Source organism: Pan troglodytes, chromosome 20 (assembly GCF_028858775.2).
Source record: "Pan troglodytes isolate AG18354 chromosome 20, NHGRI_mPanTro3-v2.0_pri, whole genome shotgun sequence".
NCBI classification, from domain to species: Eukaryota; Metazoa; Chordata; class Mammalia; order Primates; family Hominidae; genus Pan; species Pan troglodytes.
The window spans coordinates 43,678,894-43,694,565 of record NC_072418.2 but is presented as its reverse complement, the minus strand read 5'-3'; the positions used below and the strand labels follow the sequence as shown (position 1 = coordinate 43,694,565).

Genomic DNA, 15,672 nt, shown 5'->3' with positions numbered 1-15,672 from the left:
ACCCTCCTCAGCCCCCCAAAATGCTGGGATTACAGGCGTGAGCCACTGCTCCAGGCCCAATGCCCTCAGTTCTTTCTAGCAAACCTGATTCAGGAATCTCAGGACCAGTCCAGGCAGGGATGCTGGGCAAGGGAAGCTCAGGGCCGGGCCGGGGATCGGGCCGGGGTTCAGGCCGGGGCTCCAGGCGATGGGTGGGCAGAAAGCCTGATAAAGAAGGGTTATCAACGAGTGGAGCCCAAATCCTCTCTTGCCTCCTTTCACTGTGGGGCTGGGGCAGCCCCTTGAAGATGGCACCCACTTCTGCCGGAGCCAGCTCACCTGCAGATGGCCGAGAGGTGGCTGGCAGGGTACGAGGCTGGCTGAGTGACACTCGGGGTGGCTCCTGGCCCAGGGGTCTGGTGTTGTAGCGGAGGTCGGAGGCTGAGTAGTGGTAACCAGGGCCAGCCGGGCAGATCTCCCGGAAACCCTCTGGGAATAGGTAAGAGAGACAGAGAGAGGACAAGAGAGCGGGAAGAAAACGATGGCAAGCCCAGACTCTGGCCTTGGCTAGGGGCAGGGCTTGGCTGGAGAGTGTGAGGGGTTTGAGTTGGAGGCTGGGATGGGGTGGTGTCCTGGCCAAAGAGTAGAATGTCTTAGAGGCTACAGGTGGGGCCAAGAGCGTTTTCCCACATTTGGGATGGTGGTAGGAACAGGGTTGAGGGCAGGGTCCGGTTGGGTCTACAGGGACAGAGTTGGAGGCTAGGAAATAGCTCCCTTGTGGGATTTAGTTTTAAGCAGAAGATAGAATGCCAGGGAGGTGTCTCAGGGAGGGGCATGCCTGGGGTGGGGCTAAGCTGAAGGCAGTGTCTCAGAAGCCAAGGACTTGGTCAAAGTTCAGGGACAGGGTGGGACTGGGCGTTGACGCTCAGGAGACAAAACCTAACTTGGGGGCTCCGGGGTAGCTGTGGCTACGAATGGAGGGGTGGGTATGGCTACAGATGGAGGTGGAGCCATGGATGCTGTCCAGCCTGAGGCCTGCGGGTCTCAGAGGCTGCTGCGTGGCCAAGGCTGGAGCCCAGCCAGTCAGGTTAGGGGCAGTGAACTCAGGGTTGGAGGGTGGGGCGTAGAATGAGCGCCACATGTGTTGCGCGTAGGGCTAGGCACTGCCGCAGGGGCTCACCTGAGCCGAAGGGTGGGCAGAGCTGGCAGCCCCGGCCCCAGGCCTTGCCTACGCGGCTGCAGCAGCAGATCTGTTTAGTGATGTTCCGCAGAATGGGCAGCGAACAGCCGCCGTCGCGGAGCACGCGGAAGCAGGGCCCTTTGGCCTCTGAGATCACGTGTTGGGCTGCGAGGAGCAGGGAGGAAATCCTTCAGGGCGGGGCTGGGAATGCTGTGGCACTGAGGGATTTGGGAGAGAGGGGAATGGTTCTGGGGTTGGGGGTGGGGGGTTGGTGGGTGCGAGGGGCATTTGGGAGAGGTCTGAGAGGGTCTGAAGGAGAGCAGTGGGCTCTGGAGGTCTGAGAAGGGCTTGGAGCCTCAGTGGGGTGTCAGTGGTGAATGAGAGACTCTGAGAAGGATCTCAAGATCTGAAGATAGTCGAGTCGTTGAGGGGGACGAGAGGATTTGGGGGTCTGAGAAGGATTCCAGAAAGTCTGGGAGAGCTGGGCGCAGTGGCTTACGCCTGTAATCCCAGCACTTTGGGAGGCTGAGGTGGACACATCACTTGAAGCCAGGGGTTTGAGGCCAGCCTGGCCAACATGGCGAAACCCTGTCTCTACCAAAAATACAAAAAAATTTAGCCGGGCATGGTGGTGCCCGCCTGTAGTTCTAGCTACTCGGGAGGCCGAGGCAGGAGAATCACTTGAAACCAGGAGGCAGAGGTTGCAGTGAGCCGAGATCGCGCCACTGCACTCCAGCCTGGGCGACAGAGTGAGACTCCATCTCCAAAAAAAAAAAAAAAAAAAAGTCTGGGAGTCTGGAGGGATCTGGATCCAAAAGGCTTGGAAGGTCTAAAGGTGGTCCAGGGATGCTGAAGCTGTATAAGAATCTGAGAAGTTCTGAGGGGGCTCTAAGGCTGACAGAGGAACCCGGGAGTCTGGGGGGGTCCGAGGGAATTAAAGGCCCCAGGATGCTCTGGGACTTCTGAGGGCAGGGAGGGCGGGACCCAGCCTGAGCTCCCTGCTGGTTGCTCACAGATGCAGCTGCTGCGGGACGAGTCGAGCAGAAAGCCGTCGGGGCACACACACGTGTACCCGCCGCGCGTGTTTGCACACTCGCCGTGCTGGCAGCGCCCGCCAGTCGCGCACTCATCCACATCTGCCAGGGTTGGGGAGGTCACCGTGGAGTCAGGAACTTGATCCCTGCAAATCCCGCCCCCAGAACCAAGCCCCTCCCACCCCTGCCCCGTTGCACCTTCGCAGGACCCATTAACTCTTTCGAAGCCGGTTGGACAAGGTCCATCTGGGGCGCTCACTCTTTCGGAGTTCCCTGTGGCGAGAGGAGAGGGGTGGGCCAGGGACAGGTGGGCAGAGCGAGAATGGAGTGGGCAGAGACGAAGACGGGGTGGGAGGGACTAAAAGATGTTGGCTGTAGTTTAAGTGCAGGGACAGCCTTAGGTTGGCAGTTGAAATGGCAACATTGGAGACTCCCAAAGTATATGGTGGGGGGCCAAGGCACAAACGCAGGGTGAAAACAGAGTGGCCAAAGTCAGCAAATGGGGTGGGTGGTCCCAGAGCGGTATGAAAAGCTCAGGACTGGAAGTCGCCTCCACAATGGGGTAGGCGTGGCTACAATTTGTGAACTGGGTTTATCTAGGGCAGAGTAGGAGGAACGGTGAGGTTCTCACCACTCCCCAGCTCCGAGCACTTCGGGGACGTCCTGGGGCTTACCCAGGCGCTCGGAGCACAGCTGACAGTCGTGAACGCCCCAGGCCAAGCCGGCCCCTCGGCAGCAGACTTCCTGCGTCCGGAGCCCGGGCAGCGGGGACGCGCACTGCGGGGAAGTGTTGGGTGAGCGCGCCCCCGCGCGGAGGCAAGCTCCGGGCCCCTCCCCACCGGCCTCCTCTCACTTCGCCTCCGCGCAGCTCCCGAAAGCAGTAACCGAAGCCCGAGGCATCTGAGTAGCCGTCCTCCCGCGGCGCGCTCTGTGCCAACACCGTGTAGGGCGCTGCCGCCTCCGCCCGCGCCGCCGCTTCCGCCCGCGCCACCGCCTCAGCGTCCGCCTCCTCCCAAGGGCCAGACACACGCTCCACCTGGTGCACCACCACCGACGCCTCCTGCGGGTGCTCCACGTGGACGCTCACCATAGATGCCACGCCTAGGGGAGGCACGGCCGGGCAAACGGATGTCTACACGGGTTCTTACGGGCTGGGGCTAGACAAGGCGGGGAGGGCGAGCTGGGCAAAGGTGCTCGGGAAGGCGGGAAAGATGAGGGTCAGGGGCAAGGTGAAATGCTTGACAGGGGTCGGAGGGGACTCTGGCCACACTTTCCTCACCGTGCTCGTCGTCGCGGTGGTTGGCCAGTGGCATAGTGTACACGGAGCGGGTGAGGCCTGGTATAGCCGGGGCCGGGGGCCGGGCGCCCGAGGAGTGCAACTGGCAGAACTTGCCAGCGAAGTCCGGGGGACAGAGGCAGCGGTCAGGCTTCACGCACACACCGCCATTGTGACAGATCAAGGGACACAGGACTGGGAGGAGAACGAGGACACTCAGGGGCGCCACCATTCCTGGCAGGTTCTCCTGGGGTCCCTACTCCCTCAAGGTATCATTCATTTCTAAGTCGCTCCGCCCTCAGCTGTCATGTGGCCCCGCCCCAATTCTGGCATCAGCATTGGCCCAGTCCAGTTGTTCAGCCATCAGAGGTACGGTCCCACCCACTAAGTCGGCAGGATCTCGCTCTATTGCCCAGGCTGGAATGCAGTAGCCTGATTATGGCTCTGCAGCCTCGACCTCCTAAGCTGAAGTGATCCTCCCATCTGAGCCTCCTAAGTAGCTGAGACGACAGGCGTGCACCACATCGGGCTACGTTTTCTAAAAATTTGGTAGAGGCGGGGGTCTCACTATGTTGGCCAGGCTGGTCTTGAACTCCTGGGCTCAGGCAATCCTTCTGCCTCAGTCTCCCAAAGTGCTGGGATTACAGGCGTGAGCCCAGCCAGCCCTCAGGCTGTTTATTCACTTTCATGTCAACCTCTCGGATCCCAATTTCTGGCTGAGTCCACGGAGTTCCAGACCAGCCCAGACGGCGCTGACCCCGCCCATTCCGTAGTCCGACGGAACCCTTTGCTGTTCCAGCCCCTCCCACCCAATGCTGATCCCTTCCATTGACTCAAACCACATTTTAACCACTCCCTGGCATAACTCCCCGCCCAACTCTGTCTCCTTCGCATTCTATGCCCGCCCACACTCCCTCTGCTTGGTCCACGAAGTCCTACCCCCGCCCCCTGGCTGTGCCCCCTTTGTAGCCCCTCTCACATTACCTTCTACCCGCGGGATTCTAAACCCCGCCTATCCAGGAGCTTAACCTGCCGCCTCTAGCCCCTCCCACCTTCCTTTCCGCACTCTGATTCGCCCGGCTCACTTGTTCACGCCCCTCCCACCCCACCTCCAGGCTGTCCGGGTGCCCTAGTTCCGCCCACCGCGCTGTGTCTCCGCCCAACTTCTTTCTGGCTGGGGCTTTAGAGTTCTAGCTCGGCCTTACAGCCTCCAGTAGCACCGGGGCGGGGCCACGAGCGGGAACGCGCCTCCACTCCCCTCTGCGCGCCCTCGCTGGGCCCCAGGCCACCTCTGGGCGGGGCACTGCCAGCTGTGCGGCGGGGTAAACAAAGAGAGAGGTGCGGCGGGGGCAGGGCGGAGGCTCCACATTCCGGACCCTTGGGGAGCCCCGGGACCTTTGAGCCAAAGGAGGCCGGGCTGTCCTGCGAGGGCACCCCCTCCCTCTCTCTCCCGGGGCTGCAGAGAACAGCTGGAGACAGCTGTGCGGAGGGGAGGGAGGAGGCAGGCGGCCGGGGGAGGCGCGTGTGGGATTCTGAGCCACAACTGTAGAGAGGAAAGGATGCGGAGAGCCACCTCCGTTTAGAAGGATAAAGGGACTGGAGTCCTGGGAGGAGATCGACTAAAGGGCAGTCCTCTCGAGTTCAAAGACGGCTGGAGTTTTCTGGGATGGAGGAACCCAGCTCAGAGGAAACTGAGGCGCCCTTTCAGCAGGAGTCCTTTTGTGGACAGTTACCTAGAAAACAGGACTCTAGTGCCGCCTAGGAGACAACCAGTTTGACGGTGCTGAAAACAGCGTTTAGATAGTGAAGTGGAATTCCTGGAAGTCATCAGCACTTAAGAGGCTCAATTGGCCGAGTCCCTATGTGGAATCCCCTCCCCTCCCAGCTAAGGATTAAGTGCCAAAGGCTTTTTATTAATGGCTGCCTGTAAGGAGCACAGTGTCTGGAGTCCTCTTGCGAGAACCCACTTATCAAGACCAACCCTGGGGTTCTCTGAAGATAAATGGGATCAGAAGTTCCTGGGGAAGGGGGTGAGCTAGAAGAACAGGACTTCTGGACAATACTACAGAGTTATCTGGGGAAAGGCACAGTTTGGGAGGTGGGAGGGAAGAATGAGAGGGAATTTCACTGGAGGAGTGGTCTCTAAAGTCTGTTGCCAGGGGTGGAGAGCGGGTCTAGGGCCTGGAGCAAAAACTCAGCTCCCCTTAGGTAGGAGTGTGGGGCCACGACTCCAGGGTGGTCTAATGGGGGCTTTTAATTGAATAGTGGGGCCTAGGAGAGGCTTAACTAGGAATCAAAATTGCAAAATGGTAAGGGTCTCTGATGGAGGGGGTGGGAAACCAGCCAGGTCTGAGGGTATTTCCCAGGCTCCAGAGGCATTTCTCTGCCTTCTCTTGGCCTGAATGCAGGCCCCCAGGCCAGCTCCCTGGGGGTGCCTACACCCAGGGTGGGCCACTAGATGGCCACAGCCAACGTCATGCCCCACAGCCCTGGCCAAGCGGGGAGCTGAGGACATAGGGGTCCCTTTGAGGTCAGCCCCCACTTCACATGCCACTCCTTGCACCCCCAGGGGCTTGGCACCCGCCTGGGCATGGCGCCTAGCACAGGCACGTTGGGGCTGGGCCGGGAAAGAGTGAAAGAAAGAGGGAGGAAGGGGAGGAGAGAGGGAGTGGCAGCGGGCGGGGGCTCAGGCGGGAGATGAGCTCACGCCGGCCGGGCTGGGCTGGCTGGGGGCCAGGCTGGGCGAGTTCTCCGCGCCAGGGGCCCCCACTCCCCACTCCATAGGGTCTGCGGGGTAGGGGGCAGGAAGGCCCGATCCCAGAGAGTCTGCCCACTTTTGCATCCTGGAACAACAGGTGGTGCGCCCTCCCCCACCTCACCTGAACCCCCAAGGCTCCCCATCTCTAGGAGTGCCTGGTGCATACACCTCCTGTCCCCTCCGCCCCCAGGGGGCGCCCCTTCCGTAAGCCCTCTTATCTGGATTTCTGTCGCACGTGGGACCCCTGCAACTCAGGTCCTGCGGAGACACCCCCCCCTCACCCCCCTGCCGCCACACACACACACACACAACCCCCGTCTCTGTCCCCTCTCCCTCTTAGCTCTTCGGATTAACTTTCTTCTCTCTAGTACCCCACCTCACAGGCATTCCCATACAGAACCTTCCCACCCAAACACACAGAAACTGAGACGTCCCCCATGCGGTCCTGAGACTCTTGCTTGGTCCCTGGGGACTCCTTACTCAGCGTCTCAGAATTCGAGCCCCCCTCCCAAAAGTTCTCAGGCCCCTCAATTCTGAGATCCCCATTTTGACTCAAAGCATGAAAGCTGGCGCCAATTCCCTCACGTGGGACATCACAGGCCTCTAAGAACCCTCATTGCTTGCAAAATCGGAACCCTCAGGACCCAACCCCAAAAGCCAGGAATTTGGGGCCCCCTTCCTCAAATAGCCCCTGATATTCCCTTGCACTGTTGCATATGGAATCTGGGCTCCCTCTCCCTGGAGGACTGTCTCCTCCATCCCCAGGGATCCTCCTCCCCCCCGGAGCCGCTCTCTCGGGACCACCACCCCGCACTCACAGGCGCGGAAGCCGGGTCCCCCCGGGGCCGCCCCGCCGGGAGCGCCGCTGTCCACGCTGGTGGCGTTGCGGGGCGCGCAGGTCGGGGTACAGCGGGAGCCGGTCGGCCCATGGACGCAGCGCAGGCCGCACACGACCGGGGTGAAGCGCACGCGGAGACGCTCTCCGAGCCGGCCCAGTCCAGGCTGCGGCCCTAGCTGCGCCAGCAGCACCAATAGCGACACCCAGAGCAGCCGCACGCCGCCCGCCATGGCTGCAGCGCCGCGCTCCGCCGCGCCGCCGCCCCAGCCCGCCCGAGGGGCCCGGCCGCGCCCGCCCGCCCGCCCGCGGGGGAGGGCGGCCGCGCCCCCGCTCAGGCCCCCCCCTCCTCACCACTCCCTCCCCGGCGGCCGCGCGGGGGCGCGTGGGGCTGGGCGCTTAGCCAGAGGCTCGCAGGCTGGGCGCTAGACTCGCAGGGGTGAGCGGGGCGCCCCCTCTGTCCCCATCCGCGCACCAACAAGTGGACCAGGCCTGTAGGGGAGCGGCGGGGAAGGGAACAGGTGGGGGCGGGCGGGTTTCCCCCCAGACAGAGCTGAATCCATAAAGAGGAAATCCATTAAGAGTAGTGGGGGCCACATTTGGGGAGACAGCTAAGAGTTGATCCTCTTCTGCCCTGGGCACAGAGAAAGGGGCTTCATCTTGATAGGGGGCTATCATGGCACATCTGGACAGCCAGGTGGGACATCTGAGGGATGGGAGAAGGGTTGCTACACCTGGGCACATAAAGGAATTGGGCGTCTAGATCCTGGGCAGGAGGCTGGAGGTGGGGGGGGGGATACATGTGAAGATGTAGCCACATCTGGCCAGAACGCCACACCTGGCGGGAGAAGTCACAATGGATAAAGGGAGGCTGTGGGCGGGGGTACTAACATCTGGCCCGAGGCTCACATCTGGAAGACTTTAGGGGGAGGGGTCACATCTGGGCTGAAGGCTACAGCAAGAGGAGGGTTTTGAGGGTGTTTGAGATGAGGGGTGTTCTAGACTAGGGGTCAAGAGCTGGAGTGGGAGGAGGGCAGGGGGAGGATTCGGGAAACAGGAGGAGGCCTTTGGCCCCCAGCCGCCCCACAATCTTGAGCATTTGGTGCCCAGGCAGGCGCCAACCCGCACAATCGCTTTTGTTGTCTGGGCTGGTTCGGCGGAGCTTTCTAACGGGCCAGCGCCCTCCCTCTTCGGCCGCGGGGAGCCCGGACGCCTGGCTTCCCGGCCCCACCCCCGCGGGTCAGTGCCTCTGGCCTGTGTCTGGTCCTGTCCCGGGCTCACCTCGCACGGCCGGACGCTGGGGTCCCTAGAGGGGGCCTCGTCCTGGGGGTGGGGGCTGAGCTACAACGGGGGGCGGGTAGGCGGCGGCTGGACCGTGGGAACCAGACGGCTTTATCTGGCCCGGAACCCCCCTCGCCCCAGGCGGAGGAAAGGCGGATGTGCTTACCCAGGGCCTTGCCAGCGGGGGCACGCTGTGGGGGCCTCCTTCTCAGTAGTCCCCGGCCCCCTGGCCCCCGGGGCCGCCGCCGCTTCAGTAGAGCTCTGGCCTCCTGGAGCCTGGGTGGGAGAGGACGGAAAAGCTGCTGTCACCGGGTTAAACTGACCTCCCCACCAAAGGGCCTCCATGCCAGGAAAATGTCTTTCAGTAGCGGCTCTGCCCAACCCTCCCCCCACAACACCTATTTATGGGGACCAGGCCTCTAGTGGGAGAGAAACAAAGACCCTGAGAGAAAGAGAGATGATGGGGGTTGGGGGAGAGAAAGAGAGAAGGGGCAGAGAGACTTAGACATAGAGGCAGGCAGTGAGACACAGGGAGAAAGAGAGAGAGGAAAAGAGACAGGTAACTAGAAAGAAACAGAAAGAGACAGAAATAATGCAGAGATGGGAAGAGCCTGAGATAGGCAGGGAGGGGATGAAATAGAAACGGACAGACAGGCTGATAGCAAAAGAAAGAGCCGGGGAGGGAGCGGGGAGAGAGGGAGGGGGGAAGGGAGGAGGAGCGGAAACGGGGGCAAAGCTGGGAGTTCCTGAGGGAGGATTTGGTAGGGGAGGGACTGCCCACTCACGTCAGTGGCTGCCAGTTGAGGGACACCTGTCTCTTCCTCACGCTGGGGCTGGGACTGGGCACTGTAGGCACTGGGTTCAGGCACCGCTGGGGGCCTGCACACTTTTTGGGCTGGCAGCTTCGGACCCTGCAGAAGGCTTCGGAGACAGCCAGGGACTAAGTGGGGAAGGAGGGGACCAAGTACTTCTCTACCAAATGCATCCAGCTCTCCCAGTGGGATGAGGGGAGGGATGGGGAGCTCCCTGCCCCTCTCCTCCTATTCCCTTTTGCCCCCTACTCATACTCCATCTTCCAGAACCCACCTCGGATGCAGCGGCTCCTCCTAGACGTCTGGCCCGGGCAGCAGCGACAAACAGCAACGCTATAAATAGTGGAGTGGAAGTCACTCAGGCCCCTAGCACCCCAGAACTCTGCAAAGGACGGCAATCGGGGAGGGGAAACCAAGACGCATCCTGAGGGGGCTTGAAACAGGTATATGACTAACGAGGTTCTTCTCCCCACGCCTCAGTTTCTCCATCTGTACAATGGGAGGCAAATTGGCTTAGACTTCGGGCTGAAGGGCACAGAAACCGTACTTTTGTCTTATGAAGAGATTTTGGCGTAAGATTTTATTGAAAAAATACGTTATTTTAAAGCCTTTTAAAAGTGATTAAAAAACAAAAACAAAAACAAAAGACTCGATTTCTAAGAGCATTTCTAAGCCCGGACTGTCTGGGAATCTAGAACCCCGCCCTCCCGCACATCCCGGTCCGGGACTCAGACGCCATCCTGAGCCTGGCCGACAGGTGGCGCCATTTTCACAGGCCTCGGCAGCTGGGGAGGGAAGGCTCTTCCCTCTAACTGTGGGTCCAGCAGGGTGCTGAGGTGGAGGGGGATACGGGAGTCACAGTCCAGGACTGAGAATCCCAGAGCCTGAGTTCTAGCCCGTTCTTGCCCTTCCACGATGTGTGTCCAGAAGCCAGCGTTTCTTGGTCTTTGGGCCTCAGTTTCCCGCCTGACCAGGAGAAAGGTGCCGTTCTTGCAGACATCTCCCAGCCCAGAGGGTCTCAGTGGCGGAGCTTCCAGCTCCGGTTCAAGTGCGTCGCAATGAAGGGGCCCCCCAGACAAGTCCATTATCCCCAGGCTAAGGGGGTCTAGAGACGAGGGCGCGCGCCCAGACCCCGAGAGGAGAGCAGTGGGGGGTGCAGAGAGGGGGGTGTCCAGCGCGTGGGCCCCTCTCAGGTGGGTGGGGCCGAGTGGAGGATGAGGCCATCTGGTGGGGAGCCTCGGGGATCCCCGATCTTGCCGTCATCCCTCCCGCCTTTTCTCCAGGTTAACCCCTTCCCGGCCCCGCCCCCGCCGCGGCTCGGGTTACTAAACGCATTCGCAGAGACCCAGGCGGGAGACGAGCCCGGGGCCTTTGTAACGGAGCGCTGGGCCGCCAGGCGGGGAGGGTGGGTGGGGGTGCTGGGCAGACGGCTTCCTTCAGTCCCGTCACCCGCAGACAGGAAGGGCGCCTATAGCCCCCAGATCTATAGGGAATCCTGGATCTCTCGCGGTGAAATCACTGGAGCCTCATTCAATCCCAGAGTCCTCTAATTCTAGGAAACTTGAGCAACCCCAACCGTTCTGAAGCCTGAGGACTCCCCCACCCGACCCCACTCCCCACAAGCCCCTCCGCCATCAACGCAAGAGTCTACGTCTTCCTGACCAATTCGAAAAACCCAAAGGTCGCTTTTCATGAACACAGAGCCCCCAAATCCTAGAAAACCAGGACAACTCAGCGGCCTCATAAAGTCCCTCCAGAATCCCCCAACACCTTTCCTCCTTACGCGCCCAAGAAACTTGGGGAGCTCCATCCTAGCTCGGAGACCCCACACGTCTCTATCATTCTAGGAGAGCTCAGCCCCCCACCCCCCGCCCCAATAAACTAGAGATCTTTCCCCGAACTAACCCCAGGATTCTCTGGAGACTTAGCCTTCTCCACCACAATAAAGGGGACTCTTTCCCCTAAAAATCTCAGTACTCCCCGAATCTAACCCCTACAAATTGAGGGCGCCTAATAAATCCAAAGGCCCTCTGCATCTCCGCATCGAAGCAGTGAGTTCGAGTTTCCCCTGAATCCGAAAGCCGTGGTCCTCCTGGACCACCAGACTTATTGGGTGGAAGGGGCACAAGGAAGCAGGGGGCTTACCTGGCCGGGCGGCTGGGGACCCCCGGGACCTCGACGACCTGGCTGGGGCTGGGGCTGGCGGCGGAGGTGGCGGCTGCGAAGAGCGGTAGCAACAGCACCAGCAGGAGGGGGCGGCGGCCGCTGGTGCCAGGCCTCCGCATCGTGTCGGGCGCCGAGTCCCGCTCCGGGCGGGCAGTCTGTCCAGCGGGTCAGGCTAGCCGCGGCCCCGCCCCTGCCCCCGCCCCCGCCCCCGCCCGAGGCCGACTCACTTTCTCCACAGTCCAGCCACGGGCTGCGAACTTCCCGCCAATCACAGCCCGGCGCCGCCAGCGCTCGCCGCGCGGCCAATCAGGAGGCAGCAGGGACAGGTGCCGGACTAGGGGCGCGGGGGACCTCGAGTTCCCCACGCGGTGGGGGGAAATTAGGACTCGGGTACTGGCTCCGTGAACCTTCTCGTGGAACAGAGGTCCCAGGCGTAGGGGTGCTTACAAATGGGAGGGATACGGGAGCGGGGTTGGGGGCAGGGTCCCCTAAGCTGGACTCCATCTGGCAGTCCTCAGCTCTCTGCTCCCAGTTCTGGGAGAATTCGGTCAGAATTTAGCTCCCTCGCTGGCGTAGAAGCTGGAAGCCCCCCACGGGTACCCCTTTCCACGAGAGAGACTGAGGATTCTGCAAATGGTGCACCAACCCTGCACCAGCCCCCAGGTCCTGCCCCTCTGAGGGTCCCAAGTTCACACTGGATCTTCTCAAAGAACTGATCTCTTCTCAAGACCCTAGGCTTCAGGGATTCCAGGCTCACCATCTGCAAAACTTGCTCCCCGAAGCTCTGTCCCTCAGTGAACCCAGCCAGGCTCTGCCCCTGATCCACAAACTCTGCTCCCAGGGTGCTCCTGGCTCTGCCCCCTCCTGCACCCCACTTATCGCCGCCCCCAGAGGGTATCAGACCCCCTTCCTTGCCTGAGTCTTTGAATGCTCCCAAGAGCAGCCTCCCACCACCCAGAATTGCAGACTTTCTCCTTAGAGAGTTCCCAGTTCCGGCTAGGTGCCCTGGCGCGGGCCTGTAATCCCAGCACTTTGGAAGGCCGAGGTGGATCGCTTGAGTCCAGGAGTTTGAGGTGAGCCTGGGCAACATAGTACAACATAGGACCCCATCTCTATTAAAAATCCAAAAATTAGGCCGGGCGCGGTGGCTCATGCCTGTAATCCCAGCACTTTGGGAGGCCGAGGCGGGTGGATCATGAGGTCAGGAGTTCGAGACCAGCCTGGCCAAGATGGTGAAACCCCATCTCTACTAAAAAATACAAAAATTATCTGGGCGCGGTGGCGGGCGCCTGTAATCCCAGCGACTGGGGAGGCTGAGGCAGGAGAATCGTTTGAACCCAGGAGGTGGAGGTTGCAGTGAGCCGAGATCACGCCACTGCACTCTAGCCTGGGCAACAGAGCAAGACTCCGTCTCAAAAAAAAAAAAAAAAAAAAAAAATCCAAAAATTAGCCGGGTATGGTGGCATGAGCCAGTAGTCCCAGCTACTCGGGAGGATGAGGTAGGAGGATCACTTGAGCCTGGAAAGTGGAGGCTGCAGTGAGTTGAGATGGCACCACTGCACTGCACTGCACTCCAGCCTGGACGATAGAGTGAGACCCTATCTCAATAATAAATAAATACATAAAACTATATAAAAGAGAGTACCGATCCCTTCCTTGCCTAAGAGTCTCCACCACTAGGAGCTGCAAGCCACAGGGGCCCTTAAACCCCGTCCACACCGGGGTTCCAGGCTTCAAGCCTTCAAACTCAGGGTCTCAAGCCCAGCTTGAGACTCAAAGCTCTTGGGAGCATTCAAAGACTCAGGCAAGGAAGGGGGTCTGATACCCTCTGGGGATGGCAATAAGTGAGGTGCAGGAGGGGGCACAGCCAGGAGCCCCCAGGACCCCCCTGGGAGCAGATCCTGTGGGTCAGGGGCAGAGCCTGGCTGGGTTCACTGAGGGACAGAGATTCGGGGAGCAAGCTTTTGCAGATGGTGAGCCTGGAACCCCTGAAGCCTAGGGCCTTGAGAAGGGATCAATTCTTTGAGAAGATCATCATAAATTCAAGGCTCCACCCTATATTCTCTGAAATACAAGCCCCTTCTCTCCCTAAGGCACCACCCTCAGAGCTTCACTCTGCCCCTAATCACCTCTTTTTCCAGAGTTTCAGGCCACACCCTTTCCCACAGAAAACTGGGACGTGACCACATGTAGGATCCCAAGCCCACCCCTTTCATGTTTGCTTCGCTTTGGGGTTCCAGGCCCCATATCCCACAGCAGTTGGATTCTTAAGCTTTCCAGTTCTGTAGCGTTAGCCCCGCCCCCACCTCGTGGATCCCAGGCTCCACCCACACAGGGTACTAGGCCACACGCCGTGACCACACAGCCCACCCCAGACCAAAAATGGCAACTGATCCAGTTGCACCCCCCACCCCCCACTCCTGCTCCTTCTTCCAATCCAGGAGGGTGTGCAGGACTGACGGGGAAGCCCTTCACCCCCCCTCACTGTGAGACACACAGGCTGACTCACACGGCTACACACCGTTACTGCCACCTACGGCAATCCATGCCTCCATCCCACACTGACACCCAGAAATCTGGGTCCAGCACCGTCCAGGGACACACAGTCCCTGGGGCAGGTGACGACGGCACTCACACTCCATTCACAGCTATTCGTGGGCTGTCCCAGAGCCCGGCTCTGCCCCATGACTGTACTCCATGACCCTGTTTTTGTATAACCCCCAAGACCCCTGCTAACATGACCCTGCAGGACAGCATATCCCTACCCGCTTCCCCCCTCACCACCTCCTACCCTGTGGCTGGAGCATTTGCTGGGGGCGCTGCTGAAATTTCTCCCTTCTGTCCGGGATCCAGCGCATCTTCAATGCTTGTTGCTAGGCAACAGCCTCTGGCTCACCACTGCAACTTCCGGCGTTAGCCTCCCCTCCCCCTAGAATTTGGAGTCCCCAGCTCCCCATCCCTCCCATCAGTGTCACTATCTCCCAGGATCGTGTCTATGTCACCTCTTGAATCCTAACTCATCTCAACCCTTCAGAATCCCTCAGAGTTCTAGTCCCCCCGCATTCCAGAATCTTCCACCCCTCCCCCCATGCCCTCTCACACACAAAACCACACAGAGTTAATACTATACTAGGATAATACTATCTCTAGCATTTAAAAAACCCAGCTCTTCAGTGTTCTAGATTTGCTGACATCCCAAATTCTCCTCTCTCTCTCCCTTCTCTCTCTCTCCCCCCCCACCCCCTCCCCCAGAAAAAGGCCGGCTCACGTCTGTAATCCCAGCACTTTGGGAGGCCGAGGTGGGAGGGCAGATCACTTGAGGTCAGGAGTTTCAGGCCAGCCTGGCCAACACAGTGAAACCCTGTCTCTACTAAGAATACAAAAATTATCCAGGCATGGTGGCGCACGCCTGTAATCCCGGCTACTCAAGAGGCTAAGGTGGGAGGATCACTTGAACCCGGGAGGCAGAGGTTGAGGTGAGCTGAGATCACACCACTGCACTCCAACCCGGACGACAGAGAAAGACCCTGTCTCAAAAAAAAGAAATAAAGAAAATAATAAAAATTTAAACATGAAATAAAAATAGAATGACCAGCATTCCAGCAACACGAGCATTCTGGATTCTCCGGCCTGGAAAAAAAAAATGACTCTAATATTTTAGATCTGTGAGCATTACAAAACACCATCATATTCTAGATTTCCTGACCTTCCAGGCCCTCCCCCCACATACTAGATTTCCTAACATGCCAATATCCCCCAATATTCTGAATATCCTGGCATGTAAAAAATTTTCTAGAGTGTGAGGCTGGGCATGGTAGCTCACACCTGTAATCCCAGCACTTTGGGATGCTAAGGCAGGAGAATGGCTTGAGCCCAGGAGTTTGAGACCAGCCTGGGCAACATAGTGAGACAATGTCTCTATAAAAAAACTTAAAAAGTAGCTGGCTGTGGTGGCACACACCTGTAGTCCCAAATACTCAGGAGGCTGAGGCAGGAGGATCACTTGAGCCCAGAAGGCCGAGGCTGCAGTGAGCCATGATTGCACCACTGCACCCTAGCCTGGGCAACAAAGCAAGACCCTGTCTCAAAAACAAACAAACAAAAACAAAACTAGGGTTTGAGGTGCACAGCTATTTCAGAACACCCCGGTTTCAGAGGCACTCACCTTTTACGTCTCCCATTTGTGTTCCAGATTCTCTGATAATCCGGAATCTCCTGCCATTATGGATTTCTTGGAACGCAAACAAACCTTCCAGTGCTCTGGAAGGGCGGATAGTCCAGGATCTCTCCCGTTCTCTAGATTTCCTAGTAATCCAGGTTCCTTTCTGTATCCTATAATTCTCAGCATTCC

At 59.4% G+C, this 15,672-nt stretch overlaps 1 protein-coding gene across 31 annotated transcripts in view; it reads right to left on the bottom strand.

Annotated features, from left to right (window-relative positions):
• LTBP4 (latent transforming growth factor beta binding protein 4) overlaps positions 1-15,588 on the bottom strand; it is a 36,678-nt gene extending 21,090 nt beyond the window's left edge. For 14 of the 31 annotated variants that reach the window (XM_054673190.1, XM_054673191.1, XM_054673199.1 and 11 more), the window contains exons 1-12: positions 10,062-10,255; positions 9,430-9,488; positions 9,129-9,264; positions 8,510-8,619; positions 3,473-3,664; positions 3,047-3,294; positions 2,868-2,970; positions 2,392-2,466; positions 2,173-2,295; positions 1,160-1,324; positions 319-468; positions 85-204 (exon numbers count right to left, since the gene is read on the bottom strand). In XM_054673190.1, the coding sequence (XP_054529165.1) occupies positions 85-204; positions 319-468; positions 1,160-1,324; positions 2,173-2,295; positions 2,392-2,466; positions 2,868-2,970; positions 3,047-3,294; positions 3,473-3,664; positions 8,510-8,619; positions 9,129-9,264; positions 9,430-9,488; positions 10,062-10,240 (1,660 nt within the window). In that variant the 5' untranslated portion in view covers positions 10,241-10,255. Of the gene's footprint in view, positions 1-84; positions 205-318; positions 469-1,159; positions 1,325-2,172; positions 2,296-2,391; positions 2,467-2,867; positions 2,971-3,046; positions 3,295-3,472; positions 3,665-7,045; positions 7,347-8,509; positions 9,076-9,128; positions 9,284-9,429; positions 9,489-10,061; positions 10,256-11,300; positions 11,491-14,112; positions 14,178-15,486 lie in introns of those variants that run through there. The other 17 variants (XM_063801704.1, XM_054673200.2, XM_054673201.2 and 14 more) reach the window with 8 other exon arrangements.
• Positions 15,589-15,672: the final 84 nt, after the last annotated feature.